Raw genomic sequence first — 17,852 nt, 5'->3', positions numbered from 1 at the left:
TGTAGGAACAGGGGGAGGGGTTTTTATATGTGTAAAAGAGTGCCTGCAAAGCGCTGAAAATTTTAAGGACTCGGAGTTCGAAATGTTGGGTGTAGACATAGAGGATGATTATTCGCGAAACATATTACACATCATCGGTTTATACAGGGCCCCGAAAGAAGGCTTGAACGTACTGTATAAAATAAGAGATATGTTGGAAAATAGAAAAATCCGCGGGCAGTATGTTATCGTTGCAGGGGACCTAAACTTGCCTCAGGTAAACTGGCAGGGTACAATAGAGGGAGGGATGAGTCAAGCCCAGTCATTAGTAAACGCACTCATCTGGAAACATAACTTAATTCAAGTAACAGACAGGGCGACAAGGGGAGATTCGTTACTAGACATATTTCTTTTAAGACCCTCAGAAATAGTCGCAGGTATTGAAGTGATTCCAGGTATTAGTGACCACGACGCGGTAATTCTTGAAATATTATGGAATGCTAAGTACAAGCAAAGCGGTAAAAAGAACAAAAATATCTTGCAATATAACAAAGCGGACAGAGAAGGCTTCCAAAATTATCTTAGAGAAAAGTACTCATCATGGGTAGTAAAGGGCAGTAGTGTAGAAGAATGCTGGGCGGAGTTCAAGCAGATTATATTAACAGGAATACAGAAATTTATCCCGGTTAAACGCTTATCAAACAATCCCGATCCGGAATATTATAATAAATACATACGGAAACTGAAAAGAAAACTAAGGAAATCCTACAGACAGCGCAAGGAAAGCCTTGCAAAACAAACAAAATTCACACAACTATCGAAAGAACTGCTTAATGCGAAGAAGATAGCGCAGGAAAATTACCTAAACAAACTTTTCAAAGGTGAACAAAACGGGTGGGGGGAATTTTATAAATATGTGAAGAGACGACGCAAGGAAAATTATTCGAGCCTCCCCCTAAAAAATGACCGCAATCAATTTATCGTACAGGACAGCGAAAAAGCAGAAAAATTAAATTCCTATTATGCCACTGTTTTTGGGATGAGGACAATAGTACCACACTTAGCTTCTGTGGAAAATACGGGTCAGTTTTCTATCAAGCCTAGGGACATAAGGAGAAGGATCTCTAAATTGAAAACTCATAAATCAGTAGGACCTGATGGTATCGCCGGAGACGTACTAAAATTGGGAGGGGAAGCCATGATTCCCTATCTAGTGCGTATATTTGAAATATCAATTAACAATGGTACTGTCCCGCGAGATTGGAAAGATGCAATAGTGGTTCCAATTTATAAGTCAGGGTCTCGCTCAGATACAAAAAATTACAGACCGGTCAGCCTTACCTCTGTGGTTTGCAAACAGATGGAACACTTGATTTCAGCTTATCTAAGGCAGCATTGGGATGACTCAAATTGGTTACATAACTGTCAGCATGGATTTCGGGGGGGCTATTCATGTGAGAGTCAATTAGTAACGGTATGTCAGGATTTAGAAGACGGAATAGATTCCAATAGCCAAGTAGATGCAGTGATTATTGACTTTTCACGCGCATTCGATGTAGTCCCACACGATATATTGTTGGTTAAACTACAATCAACGGGGATTGACTTCAGAGTGCTCCAGTGGATCAAGGAATTTTTAACTTGTCGCACTCAGAGAGTACGGGTAGGGGAGGAATTATCGAACCCAATTGAAATTACTTCCGGGGTCCCGCAGGGGAGTGTCTTGGGGCCTCTTCTATTCTTGGCTTTTGTAAATGATCTGCCAGTTAATATCTTATCTAGGGTTCGCTTATTCGCGGATGATTGTATGCTATACAGGGAAATAAAAAGTCATGAAGATACTACTCTTCTCCAGAATGACCTCAATAGAATAAATGATTGGGCAATAGCCAACAAAATGAAAATAAATTCTCTAAAGAGCAAAGCCATCAGCTTTACAAGGAAAAGAAATAAAATAGTCGCATCGTATACGTTAGGGGGTGAAACCATTCCGGAAGTTAACAAATGTAAATACCTCGGAATAACATTTAGCAGCAATCTCGGCTGGGGGGAACACGTTACAGACACAGCGGGAAAAGCATGGAGAGCGTTACACTTTGTGATGAGGGTACTAAGAAAAGGTTCTGATAAATCCAAAGAGATTGCATATAAATCACTAGTACGTCCAGTAATGGAATATGGTGCTGCATGTTGGGATCCTTACAGATTAGAACATATTAAGACACTGGAAAAGATTCAAAAACGGGCTCTTAAGTGTTGTTGGAAAAATTCACCATTAAAATGGGACACACTCACGGACAGGAGAACGCGAATTCGATTATGCGCACTGTTCAAAACATACAGAGGTGAGCCTGCCTGGAAAGAAATAAAAAATAGGTTGCAGCCGCCAAATTGCTCTTCAAGGAACGACCACTCATATAAATTGAGGGAAAGAAGGCAGAGGACGTACACTGGAAAGTTTTCTTTTCTCAATCGTACTATCAGGGACTGGAATGCTTTACCTGCAGACTTACTAAAGGCTTTACCAACAACCAAAAATGTATTTAAAAATAGGCTTAAGGACCTTACTAATAGACGGTAATTATACACAGTACTTAAAGGGTGTAAATGATATGTTGTTATTGAAGTGTTGTATCAGTGAAGAATTATGTTGTGTCAGTGAAGTGTGTTGTATCAGTGAAGAAGTATGTCGTGTCAGTGAAGTGTGCTGTGTAAGTGAAACGTGTTCCTGTCAGTGAAGCTGTATAGGTTATAGTGGCAGTGCAAAGTATTTGAACAGTGAAATGTTTTTGAAGTGTTAGTGAAATCAGGATAGAATCAGTGAAATGTGTCGTAGTTCCAGTGCAGTGAGTGAGTTGACAGCGAAATGAGTGTAATGTTGAAAGGTACTTGTGCAGATATGAACATATACTCGTGGGTTTTAGTTCGATCTTAGTTTTAAGATACAAATTAGAATATTTCAAATGTTATTTTAAGTGATCGTTTCATTTAATTTAGTATATTCCCTGTTGTTGTTATTATTATTGTTATTATTATTATTAGTATTAATTATTAGTATTATCATTAATTGTATTTTTAATTAATAAGTTTATTATTGTCATTATTGAGTGTAATTAGTTACCACTGCCCACCGGGTATATACCCATTGCAGTGTGAATAAATACATACACATATACACATACACACTATCTTATGAAACAGAAAATGACAAGAGAAATGTCTTTTTTTAAGTCATAGACACCATAAATAGAACTTTCAAACCCTCCACGACTTAACAAACTGGATTTAAAATTACGTAACACATCGGGAGTCCCTACACTTCTGTATGGATGCGAAATCTGGCCTTTGAAACAACGTGACAAATCAAGAATCGCAGTAGCAGAAAATGAATTTTTAAGGAAAGCAGCTGAATATACATGGCAGGATCATAAAACGTAATGAATTTTACAATGAATTAGAAACTGAACCACTCTGACAAAAAAATACCAAAACTAACTGGATCCAACATACGAGAACAGAAAAGGAATTCCACAATTGAGGAGTTGAATCGAAAACGGGCGTAACCCAGAAATTGAAGTTTTGAGGAAAAGGTCTTTGAATTATTTGCGTAGCTGTATAAATAACACATTTTTAGTCAGAGTAAACAACGAACATTCACGCTGTTATTAAATATTTCATTAATTGAAAAACATTTTAATTGATATAAATGTGTATACAGTAAGAAAGAAATAGTCGTTATAAAATATCGTTGCAGTTGTCCTTATTCCATTCAATGGCCTTTCTTCCATTCAATTACCCTACGCACGGAAAAACGACGGAACAAATATCCTTCTGCGATTTCTTGTTGACGATTAAATAAAGAGGATTACACAAGGAATATGGACACACAACTTATAGTGTTTTAAGGACAACATTGTGTTTCATCATATTTTAAAATTCGTGAGAAATGATTGCAAGTAAAATCCTTTCCTTTTTGTAAACACAACCATATTTTCAGAACAATATTAAAGATTCCACTTGTGTAAAAAAAAAAGAAAAAAAAAAAAGAAAACATGAGGAAATTAAGAAAAAAAGTACTAGATACAACAAAAGTCAAGTAAATTGATGACACTTAGCAAAGACTAGTTCAAAGTAACTTAAGTCTTCTGTTCTTCTGAAAGGAATGTGTGCAGACTCCTTACATCATTTTCCTTCCTCGATTTCACAGGGTTTGGTCCTATGACATGCATAAATACAAACAAAAGGTTTCATCATAGAATGTTGGAAATTTTTTGAGCATGTAGGAAACGCTTCATCACTGCACAGTGAACTGAATTTTGAAAAAAAAAATGTAAATAATTGTTTTAAATAGTAAAAATATTTTTTTCATATAGCAGAAGGACAGTGTTTTACGCATACTAACTTTCATTATTGTACTAGATACAGTAATGGAGGAAAAAAAGTTGAATATTTCCAAAATTTTACTGCTGTAAGCTATACCCAACCCCTTAAAACAATAATAAATTGAGTTCTCCCTTAAGTCCCAAGTATGTACGTAGGAATTAGAAAAACAACCTTCCAACCACCACCTGATAACTAACATTAAACCACAGTCTAGTATATGCAGTAACGAAGTTTGAGTTGTTGAGGGTGCTAGGAACAATAGACTGTCCAGGTACTATTTCGCATTGTCTGCGATGAGGCGATAGTAGCGATCCAAGTGGTTAGCAACTATCTATGGATGCATATTTACTACGTATTGAACTTCGTGACTGTATAAACTAGACTGTGATTAAACTGTAAAAACAGCTCAACACTTATATTGCGCCACAGACCATTAGAAAAGAGATATCAAATCGAAATTTTGCAAGGTGACCGTATACACACTAGAGAATCTAATAATGCATTGAACGGAAAAAGGCCAAAACGTGGATTACGCCCGTATTCGATTCAACTCCTCAATTAATTCTCAAATCAGGGCAGAATTCATCAAAGGCGTCCTCTGAAAAGACTTCTGGATTACAGAGGCTGGATAGGGTTATACGGCCCAATTCCATGATTTTTTTTATTTTAATTGGTTATTTTACGGCGATATATCAACTTCTAAGATTATCTAGCGTCTGAATGACATGAAAGTGATAATGCCAGCGAGGTGAGTCCAGGGTCTAGCTACCCAGCATTTTCCTCTGAATGGATTGAGGAAAAATCCGGAGAAAAACCTCAGGATTTGAACCCGGGCCCGCTAGTTTCAACGGTCAGGCACGCTAACCGTTGTTCCAAAGCGGCGGACTCCAAATCCATAATAGTTTGATGATGATGATGGTGGTGGTGGTGGTGGTGGTGGTGGTGGTGGTGGTGGTGGTGGTGGTGGTGGTGGTGGTGGTATTCTGAACAGCCTATAAGGCCCCTGAGCTCTGAGTCGAACCAATAAACTCTCAGGTCCGACATTCGCTCTGTCGCGACGTCTTCATCATATTTCCAACTTCCCGTATGAAAGCTATCTACGTCATCAATAGCGAAGGGGAAGCGGCGCTGTCGTAGTCATAAATGCTTATTGTTCTGCGGAGTGCAGCTTTGCGTACATTTGTTTTTCTGTACGAGCCTCTCTTTATTGCAGTCTTCTTTCTCTCTCGCTGTGGAGTGTGCCTCGGACCAGCTGTTAGAAATTGTGGCTCATACAACCAGTACTCGAGATGATTCTCCGCATCAACCTCGCGTTATGGAAGTCTCAGTAGCAGACTCTGAACAGGGTGCCCACAAAATGTGTAACACATGCGGCATGTTTACAGGAATGTTAATCAGATTTCTTTTGTCCAAAATCATCTTTTCACACAAAATAAATCCCTCAAATATTTATGGGGGACAGGGGAGCAATTTTTAAAGCGAAAACTGAAATTTGTTTTGTTTTTGTTAGAACAAAATTTCTTTCACTGTCTTACCCCTAAAACAGTGATGTTAAAGCAAGCGCATTTTTCTGACCGTGACGTCGTGCGCGGGCATCAAGCGCTAAGTATGGAAAGAGGAAGGGTTGTGTATATGAATAAGCATCCTGTTGGATTAAGAAAACAGTGGTGCACAAATTTCAGAAGGAACGTGAAATTTTATGTCGTTATTTTTATATGGCTTCTTTCTGTTTGATATTATTCAAAAGCACTGATAGCAATTTCTTAATATTGCAGTTGTGTTTTAAATGTTAATAACATAATAAAGAGTTAAGAAGGAATATTCACATAAATTCCATAGTAGTGCATATGGATGAAGCATATCTTTCATAAAGAAAGTGATATCCCAAAAAAAGAGATTGAGTATGACATAATAAGTTGGAATTGATATTGGTGGTATCTTTAGCCTTATGAAAGTAATCAATAAACTAATCAAAACAATATTATAGTACAAAGCAAAGTTACCTAGGTGCTGTATATGTTTTAACTGTAACTAATATTCCATAACAAACCTCCTATCGCATTATGCTTTTAAGGTGATATTGGTGAGCAACTTCTTATCATCAGAATATTTAATTATTTTCTCGAAATCTGCTGAAGCTATAGAGCTGACATTTTTACAACACATGGGCACGTATCTTTTGCTTATGATGTAACAGTAGTTGCTTTGTTAATTCATTTCCTTACAAACAATTTCCATGCGAATATTTTCAAAATTCAATACACTATCTTCAGTAATACGTATTTACGGTGTATTAGATTTACGAAAATATCCTGTAAGGCTACTAAATAAATAGGCCTAATCTGAAAATTTCACTTTTCTATAAAAAAAAGTTGAGAAAAAATTTCTTTTGAATAAAAAAATCAAACTTGTGAAAAATGAGCATTAAAATTGAAACTGACATTCTTATAATGCACTTATGCTTCTCAGATAAATCTAAAAATTAACATGGCTACAGTTTTAATAAGTTCTCTTCCCTTTATCCATTGAATCAGTGCTGGCCATCCCTGAATATAGCTCGACCAAGCGGCATATACTACCTCCTTCGTCAGTCTCTTTTCCGCTGCAATGCGCTCAGGCTCTCCTGGGCTCTAAAGCGCGCGCTTGCTCCTATGGGCATCAGTTGACATGACTGTCCTAAAAGAACACAGAATAAGCTATGAAAACAATTTTCTCCTATCTTATCCCATTATACATCTTGATTACACTACTTTTAACACTATATCTCTTCGGAAAACGTATTAGTGTCTTTCACGTGTTAAATTTTATATCACCTTGTTAACATGTTTCGGCCTGCTATTGGCCATCTTGAGAACTGGTTGTTCCTGGTCTTGGCGCCTTTTGTTTTGTTTCCTGTGGGGGTGTGTTTATGTAGTGTAATATGGAGTCAAAGAGTGTGTTCTGAAATTGAGTTGTGTGTTGAGAATTTCATTTGGATATGTTTTTGTGTGTCTGTATATTTCGTATTGTTCAAGTGTGTTTATTTTCTGGCTTTTTGGTTGGATGTGTTGAATTTCCATGTCTGTGTTGATGTCTCTGTAGGTATGGTTAGCATTTGTGATGTGTTCTGCATATGTGGAAGTTTTTACTGAAGATTATTATTTTTTTTTTGGTCCTACAGAATATATATATCTATTATGGTAACAATTAATATTATAGAAGAAAAATTCGCTCCAGCGCCGGGGATCGAACCCGGGTCCTTGGTTCTACATACCAAGCACTCTCACCATTGAGCTACCCGGGTTCGATCCCTACCGCCGGATCGAATTTTTCTCCTCTAATATTAATTGTTACCATAACAGATATATTCTGTAGGACCAAAAAAAGTAATCTTTAGTAAATTCTTCTAGCAAAAGTGCATATTTCTGTACAGATTACTGTGCACATTACTGTGGAATCCCGGCCATCAAGTCACTCAACTGAGTGCGCTCCTTGTATAATGGAGTTGACTTAATAAAGTGTCAACATACATGCACAACTTGGAGTTAAGCCACAAAAGGAAAAACACTGGAGGAGGGCGGTTCGATCCGGTGCTATGGATTGGACTCCGGCGTAGCTCAATGGTCAAAGCGCTTGGTACATAGAATCAAGAATCCGGGTTCGATCCCCGGCGCCGGAGCGAATTTTTCTCCTCTAATATTAATATGTGGAAGTGTTTTGTAATTTTGTTATGGCTGTGATGTGTTCTTTGTAACGTGTTTGAAATGATCTGCTTGTCTGTCCTATGTAGACGTTGTTGCAGGTGTTACATCTGAGTTTATATATGTCACTGTAGCTGTATTTGTTTGTTTGTGTGTTGAGATGTTTTTGTAGAGTATTATTTGTTCGGTATGCAATGTTGTAATTATCCCATTAAGGAAAAATGCAATTTTATTTTTTGAAAATTCCAAACATAATAAAAATTTAAGATCTTGGAGTTTTAAATTAACTCTCTTAAGTAGCAGTTTGGCACTTAGCTACATTAATCAGCTTAATTTTAGTGCAAGAATTATGAAAATATTCCATTTGTATTAACATTATATAGTGTTGTAAAATGCTGTAAACTAAACATGGAGATAAATCATGTAGGCGTATTTTCTGAGGGTATGAAAGATTGTAAAACCAACACACAGCTTCATGACTGTATTAAAATAATACAGTCAAATTCGAATAGTTATTAAAAGAAAAATATATAAAATTGACAGAATGTGTTGGGTTGACACTTGTAGAACTGCACTTCCGGTTTAAAGAAAGGGTGTATACATAATTTCTATATAACAATTCAAATACGTAATCTCAGAATGAATTTGTAACTGTAGAGTTCTGTCTCGTCCACCACTGAAGAGTAACGGTTAGCACGTCTGAACGTAAAATGAGCAGGTCCGGCTTCAAATCCTAGTTGGGACAAGTTACCTGGTTGGGGTTCTTTCCGGGGTTTCCCCTCAACCAATTGAAGCAGAATTGCTGGGTAACTTTCGGCGTTGGACCTCGGACTCATTTTACCATCATTAATTCACATATCATCATCCATACCATAGTCCAGGTTAAGTTCACGGTACAGCGTGCTGTACTTGTACAAGAGCGCGGTCGTTTGGCTACTCAGTCATTCACAGAATAGGAGTGGTAAGCACAATAAGTCTCAGGCTTCAGTGTAAGCCTTCGAATCCCTCTTCCGTAAAAGAGAGAAAAAAAAAAGTATTCTGTCTCACACCTTCGGTAGCTGAGCACTAGAACACAACCTTGCCCTTCAGCGAACTCGACTTCCAGCAATGTGAAAAATATTGGAGGTTGGGGCTTTTCTCGGGGTTCTCTCGTTTCACTCGATAATAATTTTATTCCACAGCACTCTCCATTTTATATAATTTCATATTATCAAAAATATGGTTTCAGGGTAGGTGTACGGGCTTCGGCGATGCCGATTGGAAAATTTTTGTCTGCGAATATTTATGGTTGAGTTCCTTGGTGGACAGTAACGTCAAATAGTAGTGTGAGAGTATTGTGGCACCAGTCTGGATTGTTCTGGTTGCCTAGGGAGTGTGCGCGCGCATCTAGCGAGAAGGGAGGCGCGGGGAAACGGAAACTCGAGCTTCGGCAGGAGCTGTAGCGCGGTACGGAGCGAGGGGAGAAGACTACGGTGACGGCGCGGAGCGGAGAGAGCAAGGGAAATATCTAGAAGCGTATTTCTCTCTAAGATTATGAAAGCCACGCGAATCGAAGATTCCAGAACATGTGGTTTAGTAATAAAAGCGCGAGTGGCCGGCAGTCAGTGAGTCAGTCAGTCTTGAGTCTTCAAGTCTTGTCTTGGACAGCAGCGAGCGACGGGAACCTGAGTTCGACGTACAGTGGACCGTAACTGGGAAGACTTGAGTCGACGTGCAGTGGACCGTGGCCGGAAGACTTGAGTTCGACGTGCAGTAAACTTGAACAATGAGCTAGAAGAACTAGCCAAGGCAAGAGAACTGTGAACTGACAGTTTTGTTCTGCACATAGTGCATTGTGAACATTAATTGAAATTAGGAGTACATTGTTGTTCTTCTCAATAATACACGTCGTGTATTGCCATTGTCCTCGTGTGGAGTGCAATAACGACTATTGTGTTGCTGTGTTGAGTGGAATACCCATTGTTGTAGGGTGAATTATTAAGAATAAAAGTCAAATTGTTGTCGGGTGTGTGGTGATTAAAGCAGAATAAAAGTCACAATATTCTCAATATTGAGGAGAGACGTTGTGTGATGTCCTTGAAAGAGTAACGATGGGTGTTTACCCTTAACGAAGGACATTTGCTGTGTCCCTCATTGATATGTATGAAATTATCATGCCGGACAGGACTGCCTAGGTGGTGCTCTTCTGGTCTTAGGGAATCTGTCTGTGTAATCTAGTGACCGTTAGAAACATGTCTATGTCAGCAGACTTCTATCTCCCGTGGGTTGCACGTGTAATGAACTCAATTACGTGATCTACACACGGATGGATATTCGTCCACTCATTCCGAACACACACAGAGTATTCTTTCTTCGTCTATGTCAGCCGTGTCAAAGTGAGCCATAAATGTCATTTCCCACAGTCGTGGTTCGATTCTTCTACAGTGGCCAAATTATTGACAGTTCAGATGGGAATTCGACTGCTCGACGTTAGTTGCTAGGATATTGACATAGTAAACATACTAAAAGCATTCGTTGTATTATGTTTAATAAGATATATTTATTTTATTTTATTTTTTTGTTTTACTATCAACTGAATTTACTTTTTAATTGTATCATTATTGTGATATTATAATACAGTTTTCTAGTAAAAGCAAAAAGTACAACCTTCATAGTGAATAGGCCTATCGATTTTTTTTTGTAAGTTTCCAAGTACAATAAATTACGTGCTCTACAATACTTACGAAAGAGGTAGATATTTTCTCGTGCAATATTTGAAGTGTGATATAATGTAATTTCAAAAATCGAATGTTTATAAATCTGCTGTCCATACTTTGAAATATTTAAAATGTCAGTATTTTAAATTGCACTATTCATTACGTGAGGAGTTGAGGAAATATATATATATATATATATATATATATATATATATATATATCCTCTCTGTTATTCATACTCGCTTTAACATCTTTGGTCATATCGCGAGTTAATCTTTTAGGTGAAATCCGAAGGCCTGTGTACTATTGTTGTGACTGGTTCTATTGTTGTGAACTAGATGGCGACTGTATATGTATTACTGATTTGTTATGAATATGATTTTGGTGATGAATGAGGCCGGTGATATTCAGGGATGTTGTGGCCCGAATTTCCTGGCATTTGCCTTACGGTTGAGGGAAAACCCTGAAAAACCTCAACCAGGAATTTCTGCGTAAGAGACTAGCATGCTGATACCTACACCACAGAGGTGGTCAAATAATATATTATGTACTTAATTAACTAGATATTTTACAATAAACATGTTTAATATTAGTTTCGGAGTAAACCACTTGTATGAATCTATTCCAATACGAACATATTGTACAAGAGTTATGGATTTTACGTATAGTATCATAAATTTAACATTTAACGAAAGAACGTTGTAACATAATATGTAAGTATCCCAAGGTTGTAGTTCGTAGTAGATTATATTTCATAGGAGACAGCTGCTACGATTTCCACGCGAGCTACATCCCTCTCCTAGTGGCCAGTGACCTTGAAAAAACTGGTCTATGTGTCAGGGTGGTTTTACGAACGATGTTCTGTATATGTTACAGGCAAGAAGTTCTTCGCAGTCACGTTTATCGGCAGCATCGTATGGATAGCTGCCTACTCTTACCTGATGGTGTGGTGGGCCAACGTGGCAGGGGACACTATCAGGATACCACCCGAGGTCAGTACCAACAACAATGTTACGAGCAGAAGAAGCAGACTTTTAGGTATGGTACAGTGTGCTGGAATTTAATATCACCAACTTTTCGTAAATTCATACAGATCCCATCTATTAGTATGACCTGAAGTGTCATCTACTCTTTTATACCCTTTATGATTGGCTACTTCACATAACCACATTCTACTATATACAGTCACGAAGCTTGAGTTTTGAGGGTGCTAGAAACAATAGACTGTGACGGTACTATTTTGCATTGCCTGTAATGAGGCGATATTAGCGATCCTAGTGGTGAGCAACTACCTAATGCTTGCATATTTACTACGTATTGAGCTTCGTGACTGTATATATTAGACTGTGATATAACTGTGCATTGGACCATACGTGCTTCCTCTTTGTACAGAGTGGAAATAATATAACTGCACAGATTGAAGGGTCCAATAGAATACATTAAAATAAATAAAAAAAAACTATTATACTTCTTGTCATTAAGTGCATGTTACTTAGAAAATTAGGCTGAAAATCTGCATAGTTTGGCAACAACGCATCGTCGTAACATCTAAGAACACACACCCGAACTAGATCTGACAAACAGCATTACGTCCATTGGTCACTGCAGTAGAGTTATCAGACTTAGTAATAGCAGGAAATAACGATAGTATTAATTTCTCACTAATTTGCAAGAAAATCGTAAATTTTATTTAAAAACTGCAAAGGAATAAATCATTCTTTATCAGTTTATCTAATGATAAGAGTAAAAATCAGAATCTTACGAATAATAGAAGTGCAAGGCACATGTTAGGCCCGTAACACACTTGAGTTTTCGCTAGCGAGAAATGTGTTGCGAGAAAATTCAAAGATTGATAACTTGGATTCAAATGGACGTCCACACACTGGAAGATATTCTCGCTCGAGGCAAAAACCTCGCGCGAGTTTCTCGCTGGAATCGGTAGCTCAGCGAATTTTCTTGACACATTTATCAAAGATGTTTGACATTTATACTCTTTATGACGAGTAAATGTAGAAAAAGATATCACAGGTGGCGATGAATTGTATTGTTTTTATTTGGAAATGAGGAAAGATGGCTGATAATTGCAGTCAGAAACTTATCGAACTTGTACGATGTCACCCGTAGGCCTATTTATATGATACACGGGATGAAAACTATAAAAACACGAAACTTAAAGAAGAAATCTGGAGACAAATATCAGATTATCTGAAAATAAATAGGGCTATATTTTATTTTGATGAGATTGAATAGTATTAATTAAACATTTGAAATAATGTATCTATAAATATGTCTTAACAGTTTACGTAATTTTAATCAGAACATAGCAAAGAATCCTCTATCATATCATGAATAGCAAAAAACTGTGGTCCATTCAACCTGAAATAACGCCTAAACGTATCATCATTCAAATCGAAACCAGTGTCCAAAATTCGCCCTTATTTTCGTAAGATACAATGTGATTTTCAGATATTTCTGGCTTTAATTTCAGGTTTACTTTTTCTGTTCATTAACAAAATATGTTCATGTAACTCCATTTCCTCATCATCTGAATACTCAGATTTAACATAGCGTTCGTACGTAATTTGTAAAGTACGACAATATACGAGTACTTACAGGTTATATATTTAAGTACGACAATATGCGTAAATACATAACCTATAATATTTCCCCCAACGAGTCATTATTATAATCAGAAAAATGCTTCCTACATGAAGGCAGTGCATAGATGATCATAGCGAGATGTGATCTGTGATAGCGAGAACTCGCTAAGTGTGTGGAGGAAGGCTCTTCGCCTCTTCCTCGCAGCACATTTCTAGCTAGCGAAAACTCTTCAAGTGTGTTACGGGCCTTACGATGGGGAAGCAGAGAACAAATGGTGCGCTCCTGGTGGTCTGGCTGTGAAGCTAACATTTGAAAATTTGAGCGCGATATTGGTGGTTTTGTTGATCACATTATAAAGATTGTTAAAGATTAATGTTGTTATTGTAGAGTGTTTATGTTATTTAATTAAGATAATAACTAAAAATTTCAACAGAACAAGTATAAATAAAATATTAGTTGTTCTGATGAAATTTTCACTTATTTTCTTAATTAAATAACATAAACATACAAACGACTGATAAAACAGTCATCAGACTCTCGTCTCAAAAGAAATATGGCGGCTATTTTGTTGTTCTGTGTGGCTTTCTGTTGCCTACGAGATATATCTCGAATACAACGATGTTTCCCACTAGCATCCAATCAGAAAACTCCGTTGAAACGTTTAGCGCTTCTGGTGATCGGGCAACAAAACAACGGCCTGCACAGTCTTGCTACCGGAAACTCCTCTCTCAGTTTCACTCCTCTGGTCTCAACTCTTATATTCAGTTATTATCGAAGAACTCTTAGCGTGTGCTCGATTACACTAACCTCTAGCACTTAAAAGTGGAACTATACGCCGGCGCACAGAAAAACAACACAGGAAAATTCGCTCAGTGTCCATTCTATACAATCCCTATTCGCTGGGGACTCTTGTTGCAATCATTGCTTTCGTGTGACAATTGACAGTCGAGGCAAACAGTTGAAAATCAGTGAGTGTTAAAAGTACTTTCCGAACGCTACCTTTAATAGTATATTTTTAACATATTTGACTAGCGTTAAAACATCTACTTTTAAGAATGGCTGCCTAAAATAATATAATAATTATTATTACAGCATAAGCTTCAGTGATTTTATAACCATCGTTTTGGTAGCAGTTTAAATTTACGGTAAAGAATTAGAGACCGTAATCAAAGTTCTACTTGCGTAAAATGTATTATTATTATTATTATTATTATTATTATTATTATTATTATTATTATTATTATTATTATTATTATTATTATTATTATTATTATTATAAACAGGTTTACAATGTAATATCACATCTTCCTGTGACCACTGTCCTACGTTCTTATTTTTTTCTCCAATTCTATCTTCCCAATCCCGTTCTTGCAGTCCTTTATCTGCCAACGATTTATTTATGTCTTGCAACCAGGTGTTTGCGGTCTACCTCTGCCTCTCCTTTTCTCTGGAATGTAATATAAAACTCTTCTTGGTAGCCTTCCATCATCCATTCGCTTTACATGTCCATACCATTCGAACTGTCTTATATTTTACGAAATCAGAAATTGAATTTTCTTTATTCATCTGTTACCTGATCACTTCATTTCTTATTTTTTCAAGCTTAGAATATCTGGCCGAACGTCGTAAAAAATCAATTTCTAATTCTAGTAATTTAGACCGCAAATTTTGATTTAGCTTCCATGTTTCCTCTTCATATGTTGTCAAACTTTGAACTATAGACAGATATTTATTTCTGTTTCCTTAAAAATAGTCTTGTTCCATAATATTCCATTTAACATCGCTGTTGCTGATCTTCCTTTACTTATCCTATGTTTAATATCATCATCCTGTGTAGCATTTTTATTAATTTTGACTCCTAAATATTCAAATTCATTGCACCCTTTGATGATGCCTATTCCATCTTGCAAAATCCCATATAAAATGTCTTTTCAAAATTTATTTTCAAGTCACATTTGTCATACTCTTCAATCAGTTTTCTAAACATATATTCTGCGTCATCATATTCTTGTGCTATTATTACTTGGTCCTCCGCAAACTCCAAAATTTCGTAAAACTGAAAATCAGAAATACATCAAATGAAATTAACCGTGCATTTCTAAGTAACTCCAGAGCCTTTCCAGAAGTTGAGATGTATACCACAATTCTGTGATCCTTGTAATAAGGGATTACATGTTGCCCGGCTGCTTGGATCTCTTTCACATGTATCCCACGAAACTTAATTTGCTGTTGCTGTAGCCGACATTGAAATGAAGCTGCTGACGTCATACGTGACGTGTGACCCGGCATCGCGACGCTGGTCATGGCCTACTTGCCTTGGCACGAGCTGAGATACATTTATCATAGCCCCATCATTTAACTCGTGGACGAGAGGCAGTTCTAACTCCTAACTACGTCGTTTGAGAGCGAAATGGAGAAGGCTCAGACAGTTTTTATCTCCTCTCCAGTTCGTTCGGTTGTTCCTCTAATACGGAATACTTGGCAAAAACGTAATCGTAAAAGATACACGAGATTTTGATACACTTTTCCATAAAAATTAGTTGATTGAGATGAAATAAAATTTTTAAAATATTTAACTCAAACAAGATAGGCTGCCATTCTGCATTCTTCCTCTTCTCTCAATCTATCAGTGTATATTCTTGTTTACATGTCTGTTCATTTATTTATCTGTATCTACAAGGTTTTTCAAAAGCGACGTATAATTTTAATTAAAATTGAATGACAGGATTGGTACGAATAGCTCAGACACGCCAAACCTTGTGTTTAGAAAGGAATATTTTTATGGAAACAAAATATGGAACATGCGTATCATAGTGGCCACCCATCACCGTAGTGCAAATAAAGAACAGTGGAAGTAATGGCACAGTCTAGTATATACAATCACGAAGCTTGAGTTGTTGAGGGTACTAGGAACAATAGACTGTGCCGGTACTATTTCTTATTGTCTGTGATGAGGCGATAGTAGCGATCCTAGTGGTTAGCACCTATCTATGGATGCACATTCCCTACGTATTGAGTTTCGTGACAGTGGTAATGGTTCATTAGCGTTCTTAGTAGTCTATATTCGATAAGCTGTAATGATTGTCGATAAGCTGTGAATGCTACCAAAATAAAGGAATGGTAAATATAATTTTTGTATTACTCATGTTTTATTTTTTGACCAGGGTAAATAGTTGTCTTTTACGAAAACACTCGTATTTTTACAAGTGTCTTTTACAAAATCTCGAGTGTTTTCGTAAAAATCGAATATTTTCCTGGACAAAAAAAAATACAATATGGCGTTGCTACGAAAACTGTGAGTTAATTTAGAGGTTGTCAATATATTATAAATATTGAATGGAACACCAATATATATGTATATATATATATATATATATATATATATATATATATATATATATATCGATAGTAACATACTATTATATTTTTGATAATATTTTTATGCGAGTTATCACGTCATCGTTAACCTTTTATGCTGAATAACACTGTATAGTTGTTTTTAATATCATCCGAAAGAGCATATTTTTAAGCAATACTTCATTATTTGTTTTATATGGTTATGGTTAATTGTGCTCACATTTGAAGACATTATTACAAAAATAGCCCTAGTCATTTCTAATGAAATTGAGTTAAGACACATTTGCTACTATTTCAAATGTTTATAGACTCCAAAAACGACACATGTCGGGTGCAGTAGCCACAAGGATAAACACCAGTTGTACGGAAACAGCTGACATGTGTTCTTTTACTTATTTTTATTGTTCTCCTGAAAAATAGCAATTTTGACAAGGGTTGTTTTTATAATAATGTCTTCAATTTTAATTGTTGATATGTTTTCTTAGTCCTTGTTTTATGAAAGAGTTTTATTGATGAAATCTACATGAAACAAAATATCCTTAACAGCAAACGACAGAATTCAAATCATGATGATGATGATGATGATGATGATGATAAGTTGAAATAACACGTATAAAACAAAAGATATGCATATTTTTAACGAAACTCATCCAAATTGGTCACCAATGACTCAGTCAACTTTGAGTAGAATAGAAACGAAATTCACTCTTCATTATAAATATAAATACTGTCTGTAGTTATTTCCAGCGATTATTTTTCGACTTTGCAAAAACTGGATGTTAAATGTTTAGAATTATGGCAACAGTGCATTTCCATCTCACTTCTCTCCGCAAGCTTCCATTGTTGGTTGTGGTGGAGATATCATGGCTAATGAGAAAGACTCGTTAGCCACGGGTGATAGTGCCTGACGTGATTTCTTTAGTTACGATATACAATTATTGCATGATTTGTTTTTCCCAAAGAGTTTGTAATATATAACAAACTCTTTGGTTTTTCCCAAACTCTCAAGCGATTTTACCTTACATTTTAATCTCTTACGGTTGAAGCCCTCCATTACTAAGTTTTACTAGTCGCCATTGACTATTGCATTAACTCATTTTTCGTCACATGACACGGATTTAAAACTCAGTTATGAAAATTTGCAATACGATTAATC

General features: G+C 36.5%; 1 protein-coding gene across 4 annotated transcripts in view; it reads left to right on the top strand.

Annotated features, from left to right (window-relative positions):
- The window catches only part of Nckx30C (solute carrier family 24 member Nckx30C), a 1,001,248-nt gene that overhangs the window by 958,543 nt on the left and 24,853 nt on the right, over window positions 1-17,852 (top strand). For all 4 annotated transcript variants that reach the window (XM_069822261.1, XM_069822260.1, XM_069822262.1 and 1 more), the window contains one exon: window positions 11,615-11,730. In XM_069822261.1, coding sequence (XP_069678362.1) covers window positions 11,615-11,730 — 116 coding nt within the window. The remainder of the gene's footprint in view (window positions 1-11,614; window positions 11,731-17,852) is intronic.

The sequence above is a fragment of the Periplaneta americana genome, chromosome 3 (genome assembly GCF_040183065.1).
Source record: "Periplaneta americana isolate PAMFEO1 chromosome 3, P.americana_PAMFEO1_priV1, whole genome shotgun sequence".
Classification (NCBI taxonomy): domain Eukaryota; kingdom Metazoa; phylum Arthropoda; class Insecta; order Blattodea; family Blattidae; genus Periplaneta; species Periplaneta americana.
The sequence above is the reverse complement of the archived record's forward strand: the minus strand, read 5'-3'. Positions and strand labels throughout refer to the sequence as shown.